The 22,697-nt window shown below is 47.5% G+C and overlaps 1 protein-coding gene, 1 long non-coding RNA gene and 1 pseudogene across 7 annotated transcripts; all 3 read left to right on the forward strand.

Annotated features, from left to right (window-relative positions):
• The first annotated feature begins 7,854 nt into the window (after positions 1–7,854).
• On the forward strand, positions 7,855–10,022 carry LOC124690356 (annotated as a pseudogene).
• Positions 10,023–18,260: 8,238 nt separating this feature from the next.
• Positions 18,261–20,660, forward strand: LOC124687799 (probable protein phosphatase 2C 16). 6 transcript variants are annotated; one of them, XR_006998307.1, is made up of 6 exons: positions 18,261–18,336; positions 18,506–18,575; positions 19,258–19,432; positions 19,544–19,999; positions 20,187–20,297; positions 20,424–20,654. XR_006998307.1 is itself a non-coding variant. In XM_047221543.1 (6 exons), exons 1-5 carry the CDS (start codon positions 18,324–18,326, stop codon positions 20,195–20,197), a joined length of 324 nt encoding a protein of 107 aa, XP_047077499.1. In that variant the 5' UTR covers positions 18,288–18,323; the 3' UTR covers positions 20,198–20,297; positions 20,424–20,656. The 6 variants fall into 6 exon arrangements, 1 of the variants encoding a protein (XP_047077499.1); XR_006998309.1 differs by having other exon boundaries at positions 18,263–18,385; positions 20,450–20,660; XR_006998306.1 differs by having other exon boundaries at positions 18,263–18,385.
• Positions 20,661–20,705: 45 nt separating this feature from the next.
• On the forward strand, positions 20,706–22,240 carry LOC124687800. Its single transcript, XR_006998311.1, has 4 exons — positions 20,706–20,758; positions 20,846–20,898; positions 21,542–21,596; positions 21,864–22,240. It is a non-coding gene; the product is annotated as an uncharacterized LOC124687800 (long non-coding RNA).
• The last annotated feature ends 457 nt before the right edge of the window (positions 22,241–22,697 follow it).

The following is a 22,697-nucleotide window of genomic DNA, read 5'->3' on the forward strand; positions in this document are numbered from 1 at the left end:
ACTCTACGCCGCCATGGTCGCCTCCGGAGTGATGTGTGAGTAGTCTACCCCTGGACTATGGGTCCATAGCGGTAGCTAGATGGTTGTCTTCTCCCCATTGTGCTTCATTGTCGGATCTTGTGAGCTGCCTAACATGATCAAGATCATCTATCCGTAATTCTATATGTTGCGTTTGTTGGGATCCGATGAATAGAGAATACTTGTTATGTTGATTATCAAAGTTATGTCTATGTGTTGTTTATGATCTTGCATGCTCTCCGTTACTAGTAGATGCTCCGGCCAAGTAGATGCTTGTAACTCCAAGAGGGAGTATTTATGCTCGATAGTGGGTTCATGCCTCCATTGATATCCGGGACGAGTGACAGAAAGTTCTAAGGTTGTGGATGTGTTGTTGCCACTAGGGATAAAACATTAGTGCTATGTTCAAGGATGTAGTTACTAGTTACATTACGCGCAATACTTAATGCAATTGTCTGTTGTTAGCAACTTAATACTGGAGGGGGTTCGGATGATAACCTGAAGGTGGACTTTTTAGGCATAGATGCATGCTGGATGGCGGTCTATGTACTTTGTCGTAATGCCCGATTAAATCTCACTATACTCATCATAATATGTATGTGCATGGTCATGCCCTCTTTATTTGTCAATTGCCCAAGCTGTAATTTGTTCACCCAACATGCTGTTTATCTTATGGGAGAGACACCTCTAGTGAACTCGTGGACCCCGGTCCAATTCTCTATACTCGAAATACAATCTACTGCAATACGTGTTCTCATCGTTTTCGCAAACAATCATCTTCCACACAATACGATTAATCCTTTGTTACAGCAAGCCGGTGAGATTGACAACCTCACTCGTTTCGTTGGGGCAAAGTACTTTGGTTGTGTTGTGCGGGTTCCACGTTGGCGCCGGAATCCCCGGTGTTGCGCCGCACTACATCCCGCCGCCATCAACCTTCAACGTGCTTCTTGGCTCCTCCTGGTTCGATAAACCTTGGTTTCTTTCACGAGGGAAAACTTGCTGCTGTGCGCATCATACCTTCCTCTTGGGGTTCCCAACGAACGTGTGAGTTACACGCCATCAAGCTCTTTTTACGGCGCCGTTGCCGGGGAGATCAAGACACGCTGCAAGGGGAGTCTCCACTTCTCAATCTCTTTACTTTGTTTTTGTCTTGCTTAGTTTTATTTACTACTTTGTTTGCTGCACTAAATCAAAATACAAAAAAATTAGTTGCTAGTTTTACTTTATTTGCTATCTTGTTTGCTATATCAAAATACAAAAAAATTAGTTACTTGCATTTACCTTACTTGATTCATCATGTTTCCTTTTAATTTTACCACGAAAGACATACCGGTAGGACGTGGGTCTATAATTGGGAGAAATAATATAGAGGAATTTTTCAACCATGTCAGTACCGTTGACAATTTTGAGGATAGACACTTGGTAGACCTTGCCCCTACCTATGAAATTGCTGCTGCTGCTTTAGTTCGCATGTTGGAAACTAAATTTGTTAATCTCAATCCTATAATCCAACACATGTTTCTCACACTTGGTGATATGGAAAAAGGGGAAAAGAAAGATTTTGTTTTAGAAACCCTTCTTAGAGAATTTGGTGGTATAGCGAGAGAGGCTAGAAAGGTCTTTGCTAAATTTAATATGCTTGGTTCGTACACCAATTTTGTTAGTCTCCTTGAAAAGATGGATATGGATAGAATAAAGTACACTAATAATATTAATGATGGAGGGGAGATCAAAGCACCAATACCATGTAAACTCTTAGCTATGAATGATGCACTAGAAAATAACTATGCTTGGCTTGTTCCTGAAAATTTGTTTGATGAGAGTAGCACGCCTAAGACTAATGAAAAGGGAGATGCTAAAACTTATGTATCTAATATACTATGCCTGGTTGAGAAAACTCCGCACCCCGCTGAGAATGCACCACCCTTCGATAATACTTGATACACACTTTCGCGCCTAGCTGAAAGGCGTTAAAGAAAAGCGCTTATGGGAGACAACCCATGTTTTTACCTACAGCACTTTGTTTTTATTTTGTGTCTTGGAAGTTGTTTACTACTGTAGCAACCTCTCCTTATCTTAGTTTAGTGTTTTGTTGTGCCAAGTAAAGACGTTGATAGTAAAGTTCATACTAGATTTGGATTACTGTGCAGAAACAGATTTCTTTGCTGTCACGAATCTGGGCTGTTTTCCCTGTAGGTAACTCAGAAAATTATGCCAATTTACGTGAGTGATCCTCAGATATGTACTCAACTTTCATTCAATTTGAGCATTTTCATTTGAGCAAGTCTGGTGGCTCGATAAAATTCGTCAATACGAACTGTTCTGTTTTGACAGATTCTGCCTTTTATTTCGCATTGCCTCTTTTGCTATGTTGGATGAATTTCTTTGATCCATTAATGTCCAGTAGCTTTATGCAATGTCCAGAAGTGTTAAGAATGATTGTGTCACCTCTGAATATGTTAATTTTTATTGTCGCTAACCCTCTAATGAGTTGTTCTAAGTTTGGTGTGGAGGAAGTTTTCAAGGATCAAGAGAGGAGTATGATGCAACATGATCAAGGAGAGTGAAAGCTCTAAGCTTGGGGATGCCCCGGTGGTTCACCCCTGCATATATTAAGAAGACTCAAGCGTCTAAGCTTGGGGATGCCCAAGGCATCCCCTTCTTCATCGACAACATTATCGAGTTCCTCCACTGAAACTATATTTTTATTCCATCACATCTTATGTGCTTTTCTTGGAGCGTCGGTTTGTTTTTGTTTTTTGTTTTGTTTGAATAAAATGGATCCTAGCATTCACTTTATGGGAGAGAGACACGCTCCGCTGTAGCATATGGACAAGTATGTCCTTAGTTTCTACTCATAGTATTCATGGCGAAGTTTCTTCTTCGTTAAATTGTTATATGGTTGGAATTGGAAAATGATACATGTAGTAATTGCTATTAATGTCTTGGGTAATGTGATACTTGGCAATTGTTGTGCTCATGTTTAAGCTCTTGCATCATATGCTTTGCACCCATTAATGAAGAAATACATAGAGCATGCTAAAATTTGGTTTGCATATTTGGTTTCTCTAAGGTCTAGATAATTTCTAGTATTGAGTTTGAACAACAAGGAAGACGGTGTAGAGTCTTATAATGTTTTCAATATGTCTTTTATGTGAGTTTTGCTGCACCGGTTCATCCTTGTGTTTGTTTCAAATAAGCCTTGCTAGCCTAAACCTTGTATCGAGAGGGAATACTTCTCATGCATCCAAAATACTTGAGCCAACCACTATGCCATTTGTGTCCATCATACCTACCTACTACATGGTATTTCCCGCCACTCCAAAGTAAATTGCTTGAGTGCTACCTTTAAAATTCCATCATTCACCTTTGCAATATATAGCTCATGGGACAAATAGCTTAAAAACTATTGTGGTATTGAATATGTAATTATGCACTTTATCTCTTATTAAGTTGCTTGTTGTGCGATAACCATGTTTACTTGGGGACGCCATCAACTACTCTTTGTTGAATTTCATGTGAGTTGCTATGCATGTCCGTCTTGTCTGAAGTAAGAGAGATCTACCACCTTATGGTTGAGCATGCATATTGTTAGAGAAGAACATTGGGCCGCTAACTAAAGCCATGATCCATGGTGGAAGTTTCAGTTTTGGACATATATCCTCAATCTCATATGAGAAGAATTATTAATTGTTGTTACATGCTTATGCATAAAAGAGGAGTCCATTATCTGTTGTCTATGTTGTCCCGGTATGGATGTCTAAGTTGAGAATAATCAATAGCGAGAAATCCAATGCGAGCTTTCTCCTTAGACCTTTGTACATGCGGCATAGAGGTACCCCTTTGTGACACTTGGTTAAAACATGTGCATTGCGATGATCCGGTAGTCCAAGCTAATTAGGACAAGGTGCGGGCACTACTAGTATACTATGCATGAGGCTTGCAACTTGTAAGATATAATTTACATGATACATATGCTTTATTACTACCGTTGACAAAATTGTTTCATGTTTTCAAAATCAAAGCTCTAGCACAAATATAGCAATCGATGCTTTTCCTCTATGGAGGACAATTCTTTTACTTTCATGTTGAGTCAGTTCACCTATTTCTCTCCACCTCAAGAAGCAAACACTTGTGTGAACTGTGCATTGATTCCTACATATTTGCTTATTACACTTATTATATTACTCTATGTTGACAATATCCATGAGATATACATGTTACAAGTTGAAAGCAACCGCTGAAACTTAATCTTCCTTTGTGTTGCTTCAATGCCTTTACTTTGAATTATTGCTTTATGAGTTAACTCTTATGCAAGACTTATTGATGTTTGTCTTGAAGTGCTATTCATGAAAAGTCTTTGCTTTATGATTCACTTGTTTACTCATGTCATATACATTGTTTTGATCGCTGCATTCACTACATATGCTTTACAAATAGTATGATCAAAGTTATGATGGCATGTCACTCCGGAAATTATCCGTGTTATCGTTTTACCCGCTTGGGACGAGCAGGAACTAAGCTTGGGGATGCCGATACGTCTCCGACGTATCGATAATTTCTTATGTTCCATGCCACATTATTGATGTTATCTACATGTTTTATGCACACTTTATGTCATATTCGTGCATTTTCACGGAACTAACCTATTAACAAGATGCCGAAGTGCCGATTTGCTGTTTTCTGCTGTTTTTGGTTTCAGAAATCCTAGTAACGAAATATTCTCGGAATTGGACGAAATCAACGCCCAGGGTCCTATTTTGCCACGAAGCTTCCAGAAGTCCGAAGAGGAGACGAAGTGGGGCCACGAGGGGGCCACACCCTAGGGCGGCGCGGCCCCCCTGGCCGCGCGGCCCTGTGGTGTGGGGCCCTCGTGCCGCCTCCTGACCTGCCCTTCCGCCTACTTAAAGCCTCCGTTGCGAAACCCCCGATGCCGAGAGCCACGATACGGAAAACCTTCCGGAGACGCTGCCGCCGCCGATCCCATCTCGGGGGATCCGAGGAGATCGCCTCGGCACCCTGCCGGAGAGGGGAATCATCTCCCGGAGGACTCTACGCCGCCATGGTCGCCTCCGGAGTGATGTGTGAGTAGTCTACCCCCGGACTATGGGTCCATAGCGAGTAGCTAGATGGTTGTCTTCTCCCCATTGTGCTTCATTGTCGGATCTTGTGAGCTGCCTAACATGATCAAGATCATCTATCCGTAATTCTATATGTTGCGTTTGTTGGGATCCGATGAATAGAGAATACTTGTTATGTTGATTATCAAAGTTATGTCTATGTGTTGTTTATGATCTTGCATGCTCTCCGTTACTAGTAGATGCTCCGGCCAAGTAGATGCTTGTAACTCCAAGAGGGAGTATTTATGCTCGATAGTGGGTTCATGCCTCCATTGATATCCGGGACGATGTGACGAAAGTTCTAAGGTTGTGGATGTGCTTGTTGCCACTAGGGATAAAACATTAGTGCTATGTTCAAGGATGTAGTTACTAGTTACATTACGCGCAATACTTAATGCAATTGTCCGTTGTTAGCAACTTAATACTTGGAGGGGTTCGGATGATAACCCGAAGGTGGACTTTTTAGGCATAGATGCATCGTTGGATGGCGGTCTATGTACTTTGTCGTAATGCCCAATTAAATCTCACTATACTCATCATAATATGTATGTGCATGGTCATGCCCTCTTTATTTGTCAATTGCCCAACCGTAATTTGTTCACCCAACATGCTCGTTTATCTTATGGGAGAGACACCTCTAGTGAACCGTGGACCCCGGTCCAATTCTCTATACTCGAAATACAATCTACCGCAATACTTGTTCTACTCGTTTTCTGCAAACAATCATCTTCCACACAATACGGTTAATCCTTTGTTACAGCAAGCCGGTGAGATTGACAACCTTCATTGTTTCGTTGGGGCAAAGTACTTTGGTTGTGTTGTGCAGGTTCCACGTTGGCGCCGGAATCCCCGGTGTTGCGCCGCACTACATCCCGCCGCCATCAACCTTCAACGTGCTTCTTGGCTCCTCCTGGTTCGATAAACCTTGGTTTCTTTCTGAGGGAAAACTTGCTGCTGTGCGCATCATACCTTCCTCTTGGGGTTCCCAATGAACGTGTGAGTTACACGCCATCACGGCCCGGCGCTCCGCCTCCTCCCGGAGCGCCGCCTGGCGCGTGTCCTCCTCCTGCCGGCGCGCCATCTCGAGGAAGGCCCAAGCCTCCGCCTGGGCGTTCTCCTGGGCCTTCCTGGCCTTCTCCGCCAGCGCGGAGGCGCCTAACGTCTCGGCGAGGTGAGGCCATTTTTCCAGCTCGTCGAGGTCGCACTGCTCGCGGGACGCCGCGAGCACCGCCTGCAGCTCCGGGTCGTCCTCGTCCTCCTGCTGCTAGGCCTGCGGCTGGGGCTGCTGCTGGGGCTGGGGCTCGTAAATGTACAGGCCGCCGGGGTGGCGGCCAGCCCGCTTGGCAGGTTTGCGCGGCTGCGCGCGAGGCCGTGCCGTCGCCGACGTGAAGCACGTGTGCCGGCGCGCATCGTGCTCCACCTCGATCCACAAGTCCTAGTTGGGACTTGTGTCGCCGTACGCGGGGTCCTCCTGGAGGTCCGCCGGCAGCTGCGCGCGGCGCCTCCGGATCTCCGCGACGCGGGCGCGGTCGGACGCCGGGATGGGCGGCACCGGAACCCGATCTGGGCTCAGGTGCCAGCCGTGGGGAAGGTGCACGTCCCCCACGGCATTGGGACGCCGGCGTCCCGAACATCTGCGCCACCGCAACGGTGACGTAGATCCGGTCGCGTCCGGGGATAGCGCGGCGGCCCTATGGCGAACGCCGCCGCGCGACCGGCCCGGCCGTGCTGCCGGCCTCGTGGTCGTTCGCGGACGGGAGAAACTCGCGCTTCGGGGCCATGGCGGCGCGGAAGCTCGAGCCCGCGCGTGCGTGTGGCCGGAGTGGAGAGTGGGGACCGGATAGGGACGGTCCCCTCCCCGATCCACATTTAATAGGGCCGGGGCACCGACACGGTTGGGCCGACCACGCGGACCAGGCGGACACGCGAGGACGCCGCGTGCCATCCGCGGCCACGCAAACTCGGTCCAGGTTTGCGTCGTTCCGAACGCCGCGGCCGTCCGCTTTTGCGGTGCGTCCCCACATTGGACCGCGTTTTTATCCGGCTGAACCCATCCGGGCGCACGGGGCGCGGGATGGGTCGCCCGGTTGGAGATGCCTTATGCCCGGTCCAGATGGCCTTAACGAGCTATCACCCCTTCCACATCATGGAAACCCCTTCCACATCATGGAAACCTCGGCCTATCAACAACACTCACTTAGGACCACTGATTCCGCACCGTCTCCATGACTGTGGATGTGTTGGTCAAGGCGGCCGCCGGGAGGCCGACGCGCTCGGCGACTGTGAGTACTCTGTCGTCCGGCCACCTCACTTTAGTGCTCTCGTTCGGCGCGGAGCCCTAACTGTTTCGGCGGCCATGTCCAGATCCCTTCGCCCAGAGGGTGCTGCTTACGCTGGAGGCGAAGGAGGTGTCGTACAAGATGATGCTCGTCGACCTCAGTAACAAGCCCGAGTGGTTCGTCCATGTCCAATCCTCCTCCTCACTCTAAATGTCCCACCCATGCTAAAACACTGAAACCAAAAGGCACTTTGACAAGTGCTGGGCGGATTTCCAGTTGGTCAATATCTGATTTTCCGAATTGTTTGAGCCATTTCTGCAGTAATTCACTAGTTAGTTCGCGTCTGGTGAAGTAGGAATACTGGGGACTGAGGTTCTTTGGATTGTGCTATGGGTATGCGGCGCTGTCTAGATTCTTCGGATTTGGTAGATCCCATGCGGAAAATAGCCCTGGAATTGGGACTGATGTTGATGGTTGGTATAGGCTTGGGCTCTGCGCTGTACCTTCCATTTTTGGATTGTGAAAAGCAAACATGAGTAATATGTTGATTACCAAAACTTCTGCCATTTCCAGAACTTGTTCATAGCTGTTAAGTTACTAAGCTTTGCGTTGTGTTTGTTTGTGCAGGCTCTCTTCACCAAGGAGTCTTTTGTGAAGACACAGCCAGCCAGAGAGCACCTGATCGCTGGGTGGGCGCCAAAGGTGAACCCGTAAGCTCTCACTGTTCGAAAGACCACCTGTTTGTGTCCGTTTGGGCCTTGTCAGCAGTGGTGATGGCCAGTAGGCCTACTATCTAGCTTGATCGCGTGATCTGGGTTGGAATAATGCGAAGCCTTACTGATATCAGTCGATTGAATCAGCTGCAATGCATGGAAGGGGAAGTCCAATTAAGAGAGATGCAGTCCAGGGTGGATAAGGCCAACAAGGACATACAAGAAGAGATGGCACATAGATATGCCGCAGAGGAGGCAAGCGCCCGTGCTAAGGATCTTGTAAGAGCGGAGGTTATGTAGAAAAATAAGCTGCTGCCACAGGCATCCAAAGACGCTGATAAGAAGTTGAGATTGGAGCAGCTCTTTCCATTTCAAGACAACTCATACTTGATGTTCACTTGGGTGGAGATTAATAACGCCACATCATCATTCTCAGAATCAGACAAAGATTGGAACTGGATCTAATGGAACGGTAGACGAGGGCTATCTCAAACACTTCGATGTAGCAATGAAGCAACCCCATTCTAATGACAGCACCAGTACCAAGCATATCAACCAAGAGGTATTGTCTGAATTTTGTGCTTCTTCCAGTAACCAGTTTACCATCACTGTTTTAGTCAACTTTTCATAGCATAGTCAAACTCTGTCCCATCTTGTGAATGAGTCATATTCATTGTGGTGAAAAGAGAAACAACTTGACTTGGATAGATATACTGTGGTGTTCCCATATATTTTGCCGAATGTTGCCTGTTAACTTGCTGTGTAAACCTGTCCAGTCTGATCACCAGATTGTTTTAAATCTCAAGCGAAGTTAGTGTTCAAATGTTTAATCAAGTGCCTATTTGTGCAGATCGAGGTTCTGAGCAGGATACACCATCCACACCTATTGATGCTCCTCGGAGCCTGCCCAGACAGTGGCTGCTTGGTGTACGAGTGCAGGGAGAACGGCAGCCTTGCGGATCCTCTGCAATGCATAAATGGCACACCAGCAATCCCATGGTTCCACCTCTTCTGCATGGCCTAGGAAATCGTGTCAGCCCTTATGTTCCTTGACAGCACAAAGCTCAACCCGATCATCCACCGTGACCTGATGCCTGAAAACGTGCTGCTCTTAACCTAGTCAGCAAAATTTGTGATGTTGGCCTGTCAACACTAGTCCCACTGCAGGAGTCTTTGTCAAGCCATACGGTGTGCAAGAAGATCGGTCTAGCTATTCTACCTAGACCCAGAGTACCAGTGAACTGGGCAGGTGTCCGTCAAGTCTGACACGTACTCCTTTGGCATGGTGATCCTGCGGCTGCTGACGGCGAGGCCACCGATTGGGTTTACCTGAACTAGTGGAGGGAGCAGTGGAAGGTGTTGAACTTAAGTATTTGCTGGATGAAAGTGCAGGGAACTGGTCCTTGAAAGAAGCGTGTGATCTAGCTTAGCTGGGCATAAGGTGTCTGGAAATGTGCGGCCTGACCTTAGAAGCATGGCGGCGGTAGAGCTGGAAAGCTGAAGCATAGGAGCGCAACGTGGTCGAGATGTGGATGTGTGAGAACAATGTATCGCCGACGATGAAATCACTGCTACTTAACAAGACGCTGGTGCCTAATCGGTCGCTTCTGACCGTGATCATGAGCTGGAGGTCCCAGGCAGGCATTTTATTGAGGCTAATGGTAAATAGTTAGTCTAACCGCACGTATCTTCAGGGTCAGAGGAGAAGGTCAATCTATGTGATGTTATGTTATAGAAGAGGCAGTAGAGCTTTTTTCTGGTCTGTTTGCCTGTCTGTTTGTCTCACCTGCTGTATGCAGTTTCCACATAAAGTGAAGCAGTATTTTTGCAACTATAATTACCATAATGTGTAAGCTTACTATCACTCTATCAGCAGTCGATTGGCTAATGTTTCCACTGAATTTTCTTTTTGACAAACAAGTTAAAGACAAAGGAAAATGTATTCCCTGAAAGAAAGAAAGAAAGAAAGAAAGAAACACAGCAGGGATATTATGACAGTGCCCTTTTTATTTGACATCATGTAGCAGCATAACAAAACAGCAGCGCATCCGGAAAGTACAAATTGCATCGTATCCATGCATACAAACTGGTACTCACTCGTGCTTGAAGCGGCATCGCTCGCCGTAGATGCAGGAACCGATGTTTCGGCAGAGCACGGTCCTGTAGTTGCGGGGTCCGTGAACCTGGAGCAGCTCCGCCTCGCCGTGCGCAAAGCGGCAATCCCTGCCAAGACGGCACCTCCCTGTACTGGCCCAATGTCTGCACATCTCCGTCTTAGGATCACCCTGCCGGGTTAGACGAGGAGCATGGTGCGCTGGAGGAGGAGCGTGGTGGAACGCTGGAGGAGGAAGAGCATGCTGGAGCGCTGGACGAGTAGGAGCATGGAGCCCTGCACGAGGAGGAGCCTGGAGGAGGGCTGCACGAGGAGGAGCCTGGAGGACGGCTGCACGAGGAGGCGCTGGACGAGAAAGAGGCAGAGCATGGAGCGCTGGAGGAGGACGAGCGTGCACGGCTTCGGTAGCAGGCCGAGCGCTGGTGATGGGCATTGGCATCGCATGCCCGAAGTAGTCTGCGGATCGAGCGAGGAAGTCGTCATGCCCGCTGGTGATGGGCATTGGCATCGCATGCCCGAAGTAGTCTGCGGATCGAGCGAGGAAGTCGTCATGCCCGCTGGAGTCGGCGCCGAGGGTCAGGAAGCTGGTGCGGCTGGTCGAAGGCGCGGCGTAGTAGCCGTTCGAGGGCGCGGAGGAGTAGCCGTGCCCGTGCGACGAGCCAGCGCGGTTGCCGTCGCCGTACTGGAAGGCTGGAGGAGCGAAGCCGGACGACGAGGGCGTGCCGTTTCCGTAGGGGAAAGCTGGCGCGGCGAGCATGACGGGGGCCGATGTCGTTGTCGGATACACCTCCCCTGCGATGTTGACGCCGAGGGCGGGGCCCGAGGAGGCCGCGCCGCCGTGGTAGACGAGGCCGGCGTGGGGTGGCGCGGAGTAGTAGGCGGTCGAGGGCGGCGCGGTGAAGAGGACGGGGCGCGATGTGGCCACGGCGTTGTTGAGGCCGAGGGTGGTGGAGCCCGAGGAGGCCGCGCCGCCGTGGTAGACGAGGCCGGCGTACGGGGGCGCGGAGTAGTAGCCGGCGTAGGAGGGCGCGGTGGCGAAGAGGAAGGGGGGCGATGCCACGGCGGTGTTGAGGCCGTGGGTGGAGCTCGAGGAGGACGCGTCGCCTTGGTAGACGAGGCCGCCGTAGGGGGACGCGGGGTAGTAGCCAGCGTAGGAGGGCGAGGCGGCGAAGGGGGCGGCGGGCGATGTGGCCATGGCGGCGTTGAGGCCGAGGGCGGAGCCTGAGGAGGACGCGCCGCCGTCGTAGACGAGGCCACCGTAGGGGGGCGCGGGCGCGGAGTCGACCTCCCCGGTGATGATGGCGTCGGCGGGCGCGGTGGTGTGGTGGGTGCTCGAGCCTGCACCGGCCGTCATGCCGCCAGCGAGGAACTTGGCGGCCCGCGCGTCGAGGATGTTCTTCTGACTCATGGTGGCGCGCGGCTGGAGATGACGGAAATGGCTTGCTGCGGCGGAGAGAGACGGGCATATATATACCGATCGAGCGAGCGACACGCGCCTGCGTGGCTGCGTCCACAAATGCGTTCGCTGCTTCTGCTTGGGTATGTCGGTTCCCAACACCATGGTACCATGCTAGGACCCTACGCTAGGATGGTATATGAATGTAGGCACTAGAGTATCAATGAGATCATTAAACAGAAGGCTCGAAAGGCCGACTTTGAATTAACAAAACCATCAACCGGCCAGGCGTACAATGGTAGTAACAACAGACATTGTCTTCTGTACGATGGTCTAAGAAAAAACAACGAAATACTGGGGTTACCAGCTAACGATACACCAAAAGGAGCAACAAAGAAGAAGAGAAACAAGCTACAAAACACTAGCTAACTAGGCAGAGAGCTTGATTCCGTCGATGGAAGCATTGTCATCTGTTGCAAGGGCACGGCACCGAGAACTGCCCCGAACTAACAGATCTCCCATGCTTAAGCAAAGTGCACCCATGACCGTTAGAGCGTGGTTATCTTCCTGTCTCGAGATACTAAAGGGGGAGGGCTTGATGGAGACGCCTCCAAGGAGGAGAGCGGCGCCCAAGGGCGTCGCCGTCACCCGCACCGGCCGAGGCCTTGCCGGGCTTTCGCCCTAGCCCAACACCACCCCTCAAGACGCAGCCTTGACACTTATCCTACGACACATTGCTCCCACGGCGTAAGGAAGAAACCACCGGCATCGCCTGCGGCATGAAGCCGGCCTAGGAAACCACCCCTGGGTATCTAGGAGGCCGCCCAAACCAGACCGAACACCGTGTATATGTAGCCACGGAGACAATGGCGGCGACAAGCACAAAGAAGGTGAAGAGGGTGTGCCTAAAGCCAAAGAAGAGAACTTTGCGCTATCGGAGAAGCGCGCAAGTTAAGCATGGCGGCGTGATCCAACTACGAAAAAGGAGGGACATTTGGTGACGCCTCCAAGAAGGGACACGGCGTCGAGGACGTCGTCGTCACCCGCAGCGGCCAAGGCCTTGCACAGCTTTCGCCGATGTCCCCCCAGAAGCCGAGGCCGGCCACCACCATGAGACCGTAGAGTGGGAACCAGAGCCGGCACCGCCGGCAACACTACAACCAGTCTTGCCAGCCCAGGGGACGCAGCGACCTAGACCCAGGTCAACTACGCCAAGCTCAACGCCGACACCAGCCGCGCACCGCCAAAATCGCCGCAACAACCATAGCATGTACATCCCGTCCATGCCGCCTCGGAGCTGCCCCTGCCGTCCATGGCGAAGCACAGCGCCCCGCCAAGCATATGGCGAGGCGGCGACAAGAGCCGGATGCTACCATCGCCACCACAGCATCGCCCGCGAGCGACCGCGGCTAGCAACCAGCAAGCATCAGCAAGCGCCACCCACCCCTGGAGCAGCGTCGCCCACTGCCCGGAGCCCCTGCCCCGGCAGCCAAGACACAGCCCCAACTGTGCCTGAGGCGACACGGACCCAACCGTGCCGCCAGCCTGACTCCACAACGCAGGGACCAGGACCCTGAGCCAGAAGCTTATCCCGAGCAAATCCAGGCCCGACACCCACCACCACGACGGGAGGGCGGCGCCAGATCTGCAGGGGTCAGCGGCTACGGTCGATTCCGACCAGAGACGATGCTGGAGCCCATCACAACGACGGGGCGGCACCGGAGCTGCACCGGGAGCCCGCAGTAGGCCTGGGCCACCGGAGACGACGCGGGGGAGCGGCGAGGGGCCCGGCGTTGCGCTGACCTCCATCCCGCAGCGAGGAGGGCCACGAGACCAGATCCCCGCCGCCCCCATCACGGACGCAGCGTGGCCTTTGCCGGCGGCGGCCTCCAGGGGCGACGAGGCGGGGAAGGAGGGGAGGGGGTTGGCGGCGCTGGGGGCTAGGGTTCGCCCCCTGCGTCGCCCGGAGGGGACGACGCGAGGGACGACTTGCCTCTCGGAAATTTCTGGTTAGATCATGGAAAGTACTCCTACTCCGGACGAGAGTTTCGCTCGCAACTCCTAGTTAGCCGTTGTTGTTGGTTCCATTTATGGAATATTGGCAGCCGATTGGGTTTGCAGACACTTTGCGTCATCCGTGCATGGGCCCATGGGATGACTTGGAAGCATGCGACGCTCATTTGGCACCCTGACAAGTGACTAGTGACAACTAACCTGGCCAAGTACACAATGCAATAACCTCAATTTTCCTTTCGCTCTTATTTTGTTTGCAAAGTAATCCATCCTTCTTCAAATCACCACTCCCAAACACAAACCTATGCTGCTTGATCTCCGTCTATCGAGTGGACGACGGACAACTCTCCTCCCCGCCGCCAGGCGACCCGCAGCGTTAACGGTGAGGGCGGCGCGACGCGTGGATGGCTTGGTGGTGCAGTTCCATGTTGGCGGTGCGATGACACGGATAATATGTGACCACTCTAGCTGTTGGTTGTTGTTCGCAATGGCGCCGTTGAGGAGTTGCTGGCTAGTGGGCTCCTCCGGCGGATGTGTGCAACCCCTTCTTGCCCTTTCTCAAAAAAAAAAACTTCTTGCCCATATCCGGCCATCTAAGCAATGGAAATGGCTAGTAGGTATAGTACCTTTAATGAGACGGCTGATCTTGAGATGTTGATGCAGTTGGCCTTGCTCCTGGATGAACATGCCTGATGAGCCTGATGTCTTCATTGACCTGGATGGAAGGTCTTGTGGGCGCCAATGATCCGGATGCTAGGTATTTAAAGGCTCCGTACGATCTGATGAACAGGTGGTGGAAATCCAAGACCCGGATGATTGCTTCCTTGGCGCCTTCTTGGCTCCAATGTGTAAATGACATGCCCGGTAGATCTTGGAACTCTTGTGAACGTGGCAACTTTGATTTCAGCATTCCGGATGTAGATGATCCTCATGAGTCGTTGGAAAAAGTTCCGCTTCTTCTTCTATTTTTTGTGGTAGGGGTTTGTGTATGACTATTCTGATGCTCATATTTTATTATATTTTATTCAGATTTTTTGTGCCTATGTGGCCCAAAAATAATTATTTGTATAACTATTATATTGCAAACAATTTGTAAAATATGCAAATATTGATCGAGTTATGTTGGACAAATAAATCAACGCTTAAAATGAGATGATGACTAAGGGCATGTTTGGATTGAAGCACGCCACATGCCACAATCTCTTAGGACATGTGCAATGGTTGCATGCCACAATTTCTTAGGATATGTGCAAGGGTTGATAAGACATGTCTTACCTTACCCTGTCACGTAACCTTGATATAATGATCAAATAAAATGTGTAATGAGTCATTTTTAGTCTTATCACTACAAGCCAGATATCCAAATATGTGGTGAGAGAGATTGTGCTCAGAGGTCATCTCATAATTAAGAGAAGATAAATCTTTTTTTTTATATTCTGTTTCATCTACCTCATTGTTTATCCCACGTGTCACTGATAAGATATCATCCTTGTACATGCCCTTAGCTCTCTACCTCACATGTCATACTCACTCTGGCCCTAAATAATTGTCATGTGCCCAGTAAATATAGATTTATTTTAGCCTAGCTATATTTTTTCTAAATATGCAAAACTACTTAAGGCCAGAGGGTGCACACATGATATAACTCTTCACACAAGTATGTTGAGCAATTTGCGCATTACAAATGTTGTGACGTGCCACAAGTTTGGAAAAAGAAGTGTGGTATGGATAGGCATCAAGCAAACAAGCAGTAAGAAATAAAGATGGCAAATCACCTTACAAATAGGCGCTACATATATATATGTTCTTTTGTAATTGGTTACACATATATAAATACGATTGATGAAAAGTCAGTTCCGCTTTTTTTGTGTGGTTAGGGTTTAGACGGTAGGGTTTAGACTTTAGAGTATGATGTAATCATGACTGTTCCAATGCTCATATTTTATTTGGATTTTCTATACCTAAGTTACAAGAAAATGGTTACTATTTCTTAAAACAATCAATCACATAATTTCTAAAAACATGTAAAGATTGATGGAGTTTCGTTGGACAATGAATCAACACTTAGGGTTACAGACTAACAAATAATGTTCGACAATCAACTTAAAAGAAGACGCTTCAAATCGTGACCCATAAGTGCAGCATCATAAGTAAAGCATATTGAGATTGCAGTTGAGTCTGCACCAAGGTTTCTTTTCTCGACCGGTATTTTCGAGATTTCGTCCAAAAATGAATCTCTAGGTCCCTAAAATGGGCCTGGCTGTCATCCAAATAAATTTGGCACACAATTTAATTAGACCCTCTCAGCCTGCAAATTACAAGCGTTGTAACTCGTAACCCTAGCCTACATATCGCCTTAGCCCACTCACGTAGCCCTAAACCTTTCTCCCATTCGTCCACTCCACTCTGGCACTTCTTCTTCCCACTTTGTGGTATTTCCCAGAAAACTGATGTGGCAGAAAGTTTGGGTCAATCATTCGCAAGGTTCTTGAAACTCAAAAATACATGAAGTAAGGGTTTCTTTCTTCCGATTCCCTGTATCTTTATTTTTTGTTTGTTTGCTGCTGTTCCTAGATCATCATAAGTCTATTGAGTTGTATCCAAAGGCCCTCTTCGTGTATTTGGTCTCTCTTTTGTGATGATTCTAGTAGTGTTTGGTCTCTCTCATGATGGGATTTTACTGAAGTTAGCTACTCTCTCTCTCTCTTCATTAGTGATTCTACCGAATACTTGTTGATCTCTCACATGAGATTCTACCTTAAGGTCTCTCCCTCGTGATATTATTGGGACGGTGGTTTGGGACGGTGAAAGCAAACTGATTTTCACCGGGTGGCTGATGTGCGTTTGTATCAAGGTTTTTTTTCTTATTCCCTAAAAAATATCGGTGGGCACTGGTATTACCGGTTACCAAAAATACAAGGAGAAATACCATCCGAGTTTTTTTTCAACTAAAATTCAAATGTTATCTAGAATTTATCAATATCCGTCAAATTTGAGTAGATTACACACATTTTGGTAAATACCAACTAGTAAAATTTTATTATACTAGTACGTACCAAGAAATCGTTTACCAGCGAGATTTAGGAAATTTTGTTCCAGAAAAAAAACCTTATTAGTGGATAGTGCAGGTCCTGCTGGCGGCGAGAGACGAACATGTGGCGACGGACCTTCGAGGGAGAAGTCGGGGTGGCGACAAATCGACGAAGGAAGAGCGTTTGGGAGGGCGATGCGGCTGAGGCGACGCGGGAGTGACGCTGGCCACGGGATTGAGGCAGGTGAACTGAACTGAACTTGGTGCGTGCCTTCCCCCTCCCCCCCCCCCCCGCGCGGCGGTTAGACTCTTTCACCCTCATCTCCAACGATGGTGTTCCTTCTTCTCTCTGTTCCGGCAACAACATTGCTTCGAGCCTGGTTGAAATCGACCGTTGGTACGGGTGCTCGGAACATAGCACCGCATAAAAGAAGAAACTCGGGACAAATAAGTTTTCAGAATCATCTTGTTTTTCGTATTTTTAGAATCTGGGCGAGGTAGGAGAAGGGCAAGTGGGTTAGACTTGGACCAGGTTGTACAAGTAGCAAGGTGAAGCCGTCCATGTTCAGTGGAGAGAAGAAGGCCCAATTTTCCGATTGTTGGACTCGCTCTCTCTCTTCTATAGGAAAAGGCTTTGGTAAAAGAAAAGCGTCTGCTCACCCTCTCCGGCGGCGCCGCGGCGGTAGGAAAGGAGGGGGGTTCCGGCGGTAGGAAAGGAGGGTTGGGGGTGGCCAGCGTGAGCAGAAGCAACCGGGCAAGCAACGGCAAGGGGAGTCGACGGCGAGGGCAAGCGCGGGGATTCCGTGGAGCTAGAGCAGGGAAATCTCCATCCGGCTGGGCGCCGGAGATTTCGGGATGGAGGGTTTCCGTTGGAGCGGACGGCGAACAAGCGGCGGTCGACGGCGGCGACGGGTGCGGGGATCCGTTGATTCTGCTCCGACGGACTCCTCCTTCCCCGCTCCTCGCAGATCAAGGCGACTACGGCGGCGCGACCCCTGCGCGCGGTGGCCGCCGAGCCATGGCGCCGCCGTGGTCCAAAATGGTCCAAGAGCCGAAGAGACCCAGACAACATAATCTCATCCAAAATGGTAAGGAGGTGAGTAGTTTGTAGACGACGGCGACGGCAAACGAGCTCGCCCTGCTGTGCCTATCGGGCGCACAGAGAGGCTGCAAAACGCAGGCTGGAACCAGAACCAGGGCACGGGCCTGAATAATGCAATCTTCTCATGTAACACAAGCATCCTAGAATGCACTCTATCCACCCAGGCTCTGTGAATCCAAGCATACGAGTTAACCCTGCTACCGAAATGCTTTACTTATGCTCTGCAAATAGTGCCATATGTCTATGCTTTCCTTTCTGCAAATGTTGTTCTAGCTGTTCATGCAGTAACATGATGAAGCCAGCCGCTTAACTATGTTTAAGCCATGATTTCTGGCATGTAATGCAGCCATGTCAGAGAATTTATCTATTCTTGTTCTCCTAGTTTTTCTATGGACCGTTTCTGTACTACTGAATTCACACTTAAATCTTTCAGGAAAGCAAACCTTGCGATGGGTCAAGGTCTATCTAATATAGGCGTGGCAACTAAAATGGAACACACCACAGTCTATATCGAAGTATACTGAAAGACAAGAGAATGTCAGAATCAAGTATGCTCTGTCATCTATGCAAGGATTGTGCCCATACATGGAAGATGCTGTGAGTAACAATGCACTACTTTGTACAATTTTTGGGATGTTGTACATAAATATAGTGATTGGTAGGCAGGAATTTGTGGTGAAATTCTAATCTTGATTTTTTTCTCTTTGCTGTTTTCAGCATGCAGCTATCCCGGATCTAGATGGTGCCAGGACGACATCATTCTTTGGTGTTTATGATGGCCATGGAGGTTTGATCTTCATTTCTGATCTTTTTATGACAAGCCGAAACCTCTCACCCGCATAACTGACCACTTCATGCTTTGACTAAAATATCATAAATTACATAGTTCTGTGGAAAATAAATGTCATGTGTGTCAGTATGTCTGTGTGTCTATGCGTGTGTATGTATATATATCATTATTGAATATATGCTATGAACAGTTCCAGTTTATGTTGTAATTTTCAGCTGTCAATAGATTACATATCTGTACCGAACATTTCTTCAATGCTGCTAGAGTTCGACATACATGATCTCCTGGGGAGGTACATGATCAACTTATGGCATCGATTCTTTGCTGGGATGCTGCAGATATAATGTGAATTGTGCAGAATTAATACTTCCGATGGAACAAAATTATCATGAGTTCTAGTTCTGATTATTGTATTATGAAGTGCTCTGAGTTGTGAGAAATAATCAGAACATTCCTTGATCTTTGCTGAAAGTGGAGTGGTGTATATTATCACCGTGTGGACTGTTGGCTGTACCATTTCTTTCCAGTGATACCAATATCAAAGTGATATTCAACTAGTGGTGTTCATCACATTCTTTTGAATATAAGCTTATTTGCACATTCTACTGATTCCCCGTTCTTGTTCTTTTATATACTTATATATGAAATGCCAGATTGAGCTATATATTTTCTGTTTCAGGAGCTAATGTAGCAAAGTATTGTGCGGAAAAAGTTCATACCGAGCTTCTGTTAGATGAAGGGTATCCCAACGATCTGGGTAATGCATTGGGGCGCGTATTTTCCAGGTTAGTTAATTGAATCATGTGCTCTACATTTCAGGCAACGTAGCTTTTCTCCCTTTTCAGTAGTCAAAGGTGAATGGGTTGATGCTTACACCTATTTTGTTCATAGCTCTCATGTTCTCGTAGAAAATTGTTGGGCATGTTGCAGGTGCAAATCTGAATCTTCATGCTTAATCTTTGCAGAATAGATGTGCAGTTGAAAGAATACGATGAATGGAGGGTGTTAGCTAACCCCCCATCAAACCAATCTGCTAAGTTGTCTCCAGACTCCTGCTTGTGTTCAGGTTTGGTTTCCTCCAAGATGAATATCAAGTAATTAATATGATTTAAGATCAAGCCATTGAAGGAGTTAAGATTGTATCACTTGGATGATATGCATACTATTACCTGTAAAATCGAACTGGAAGGAAGGTGTGATATGGATTATGGAGGATTTATTATACTTTCTTGAGATATGCTTTTGAGTTGGAAGTGGCATATAAATATGTTTACATATAGCTCCTCTACCCAATTATTGAGTTGGAAGTTGGAGTAGTTGGTATATGTATTGAGTGCCGGGTTTACTGAGTTGGAGGACATCTACTTCTAAGTTCTGGTTGGTCATTGCACCTTGGCTGTTATCATATTCCCAGATTCAAGGTATGAGATGAGAAATAACTCTTTTCATGTGACTGAATTCATCATTCGTTTCTTATATTGGTTTGATTCTTTTATCGAAGTGCACACAGAAAAGTTTTTCTCATAGTGGTCCGCACTGCTTGTTCTTCCGTAAGAGTTACAACGTTTTTTATATATATAATTTAGTTTGGAAACTTTTTCCTTTCAGGGAGCCCCTAAATTTGAAGGAAGCATAGCCTGTGTGGCTCTCATTAGAGGATACGAGATCATTGTTGGAAATGTCAGTGATTCTCGCTGCGTACTCTCAAGGAATGGTCAGGTATAGTGACTGTTTCCTTGTCAAACGTCTAGGTCGATGGCACCTAATTGTCCACTTTTTGTCATAATAAATGCATTCAGTGGGTGTGGGTACCTAAAAATCCTTCTTATTATCATTTATCCGAAGGCAATCGATTTATCCACCGATCACAGACCAAACCTTCCGGAGGAACTTCAGAGAATTGAAAATGCTGGACGACAAGTAATCAAGGATGGGGTCTATTTTAGGTGTTCAGGGCAAGCAGGAGTACCTAAGGGTGGCTATCGTGTTAATGGGATGTTACCCATGTCCAGAGCTATTGGTATAACCTTATCTAATTTCTTTTGGTCAGTTGCGTACTATCTATTTCATTGTGCTTAGCATTTTGCCTACATGCATTTCAGGTGATTTTTTACTTCAAGTCGAACAAAACTTTGCTTGCTAGGGAACAGGCAGTGAAATGTAATCCTGACGTTCGCACTGTAAGTTTGTGATTTAGCTGTGTTAGTGCAGTATAAATTTGTTTCCATGGGTGTGTGTTCTAATGGATAATGCCTTTTTTTTAACAGGAGGCCATAACTCATGATACTGATTTTCTTCTTATAGCAAGTGTCGGCATCTGGTTAGTCCTTTTCTAAAAAGTATTGAAGTGGTTGTTTTATTTTACTTCCTTCTAAGTGCATTTTCGTCTAGAATAAATCTACCAAAATGACAGTTGTCCTGCATGCTTGTGTAGCCTTAGGACAGAAGAATATTTCCAGAGCGGTTTGTACAATTTGGTTCAGTTAAATTCGTTGTGGCCTCGACTGATAGCTTCTGAGTTCAAGCTATCCATCGCATGTGTAGTTCTTCTTTGTGTGGTTTCTTGTACTGGATGACTTGAACATGTGCCAATCCTTACAGTAGCTAGTTTTTCACCATGTCCAGATAATTAGTGAATTTTATGGTTTTGTATCTGTTTTACTGAGCTAGTTGGAAACGTATGCCTCATTCATCTTGCATAGCTGGCTTAACAGTGTTACCACTTCATGAAAAATTAACACCGGTAAGAATCTTCCAAACTTGTGGAATAATATATCTCATAGTATTCTGTTCAGCTCGGAGAATCCTAAAAATAATACTACAACAATAAACTCGTTTTTTGGTTAAGAACATTGGATTAAACTCAACTCACAATATCCCATAAGTCATATTTTTTATGCTCCTGTAAATTCATTGATGTTACAATATTCAAATTACATGCCTCTGTTTTCCCCCTCCTTCAGGGATTTTGTGTCAAGTCAGGAAGCTGTTGATTTTGTACAAGAAAAGTTCGCCGGAGTAAGTCTTTTTACCCATTCTTCCTTGTTTTTAAAGTAAAAAAAAAAAAAAAAAATCCTACTGGTTGACGAGTTCTTATGAAAGACCATGTGTAATGTATCTGCTCATGTACCACATATATGTCCTGTGCATGATCTGCTGCTATTCCACAGTTCATGATACCTAAAGCCTTTAGCTGAAAAGCATAGCAATAGCATTTCTTTTCATTGTATGCTTATGTTGATATAATTGTCACTCATGCTACACATATATGCTGTGTCAACACAGGGGACGTCAGATCTGCGTACCATTTGTGAGGAGCTTCTTGATCATTGCTATAGCTCGAAGGGCAACTCAACGGTGATACTGGTTCAGTTCAGGCATGCCGCCAGGCTTCCTCATCCAGCCCCCGACCTGCCAGTAGCCCACCCAACCGACGCTGGTGGCAGTAGCAACCCATCTTCTTCCAGTGCCGGCATCACTCAAGACACTGGTGCTGACGCCAAGGCCACTACTGACACCAACGCCGAGAACAAGGAAGATGTAGCCCTCGTGGCTCCATCAACTTAGCTAGCTGCACGGAGGTATGAGTTTTGATCGAGAATAGAGAGCTCCTGGGTTGGGAAGGGTGCAGTGCTATTTGCTTTCCTATTTTGCGAAGACGAACTCGATGTGATGCCACTGTGTAGGGTGACGATACCGTCCAGCTTACTCTCTCTTGTTGCTGCTTCCTGAGAACTCTTCAGGAGATTTTGTCAGAGAGCCACTTGGAGTAGGATTCAGGCACTTTGTTTTCTCGTTCTGATCTTGGAACGTGAAGATTCTCAACTACCGATGTTCACTGCCTTGAGAATTCCTCTGTGGTAGCAGTACTATGCCTTGTGAATTCTTGCTCTGATCTTGGATCTTGAAGTTGCGTAGTTGAGCAGTATTTCTGTGAAAGCTCACCTTCTTAAGAATTCCTCATTTTTTCTGATCTTACATCCCATTTGTCTGGTGTGCATTTTCTGAGGAAATCAAACTCGCAAATACAATTAGCAGTCCCGCTGGTTTTGGTCGGTTTCACTCTCGTAGCCAGGTTATTCTTCAAACATGCATTTTCTTTGAAGGAATTCAGTCATC

The sequence above is a fragment of the Lolium rigidum genome, chromosome 2 (genome assembly GCF_022539505.1).
Source record: "Lolium rigidum isolate FL_2022 chromosome 2, APGP_CSIRO_Lrig_0.1, whole genome shotgun sequence".
NCBI classification, from domain to species: Eukaryota; Viridiplantae; Streptophyta; class Magnoliopsida; order Poales; family Poaceae; genus Lolium; species Lolium rigidum.

What these genes read in the sequence shown, in the direction of transcription:
- LOC124687799 (XM_047221543.1), top strand. Translation starts at nt 18,324, where the DNA reads ATGTCAGAATCAAGTATGCTCTGTCATCTATGCAAG. An exon ending in TGCTCTGTCATCTATGCAAG is followed by an intron (nt 18,360 to 18,505) that starts GATTGTGCCCAT and finishes TGCTGTTTTCAG; the next exon opens with CATGCAGCTATCCCGGATCT. An exon ending in TGTTTATGATGGCCATGGAG is followed by an intron (nt 18,576 to 19,257) that starts GTTTGATCTTCA and finishes TTTCTGTTTCAG; the next exon opens with GAGCTAATGTAGCAAAGTAT.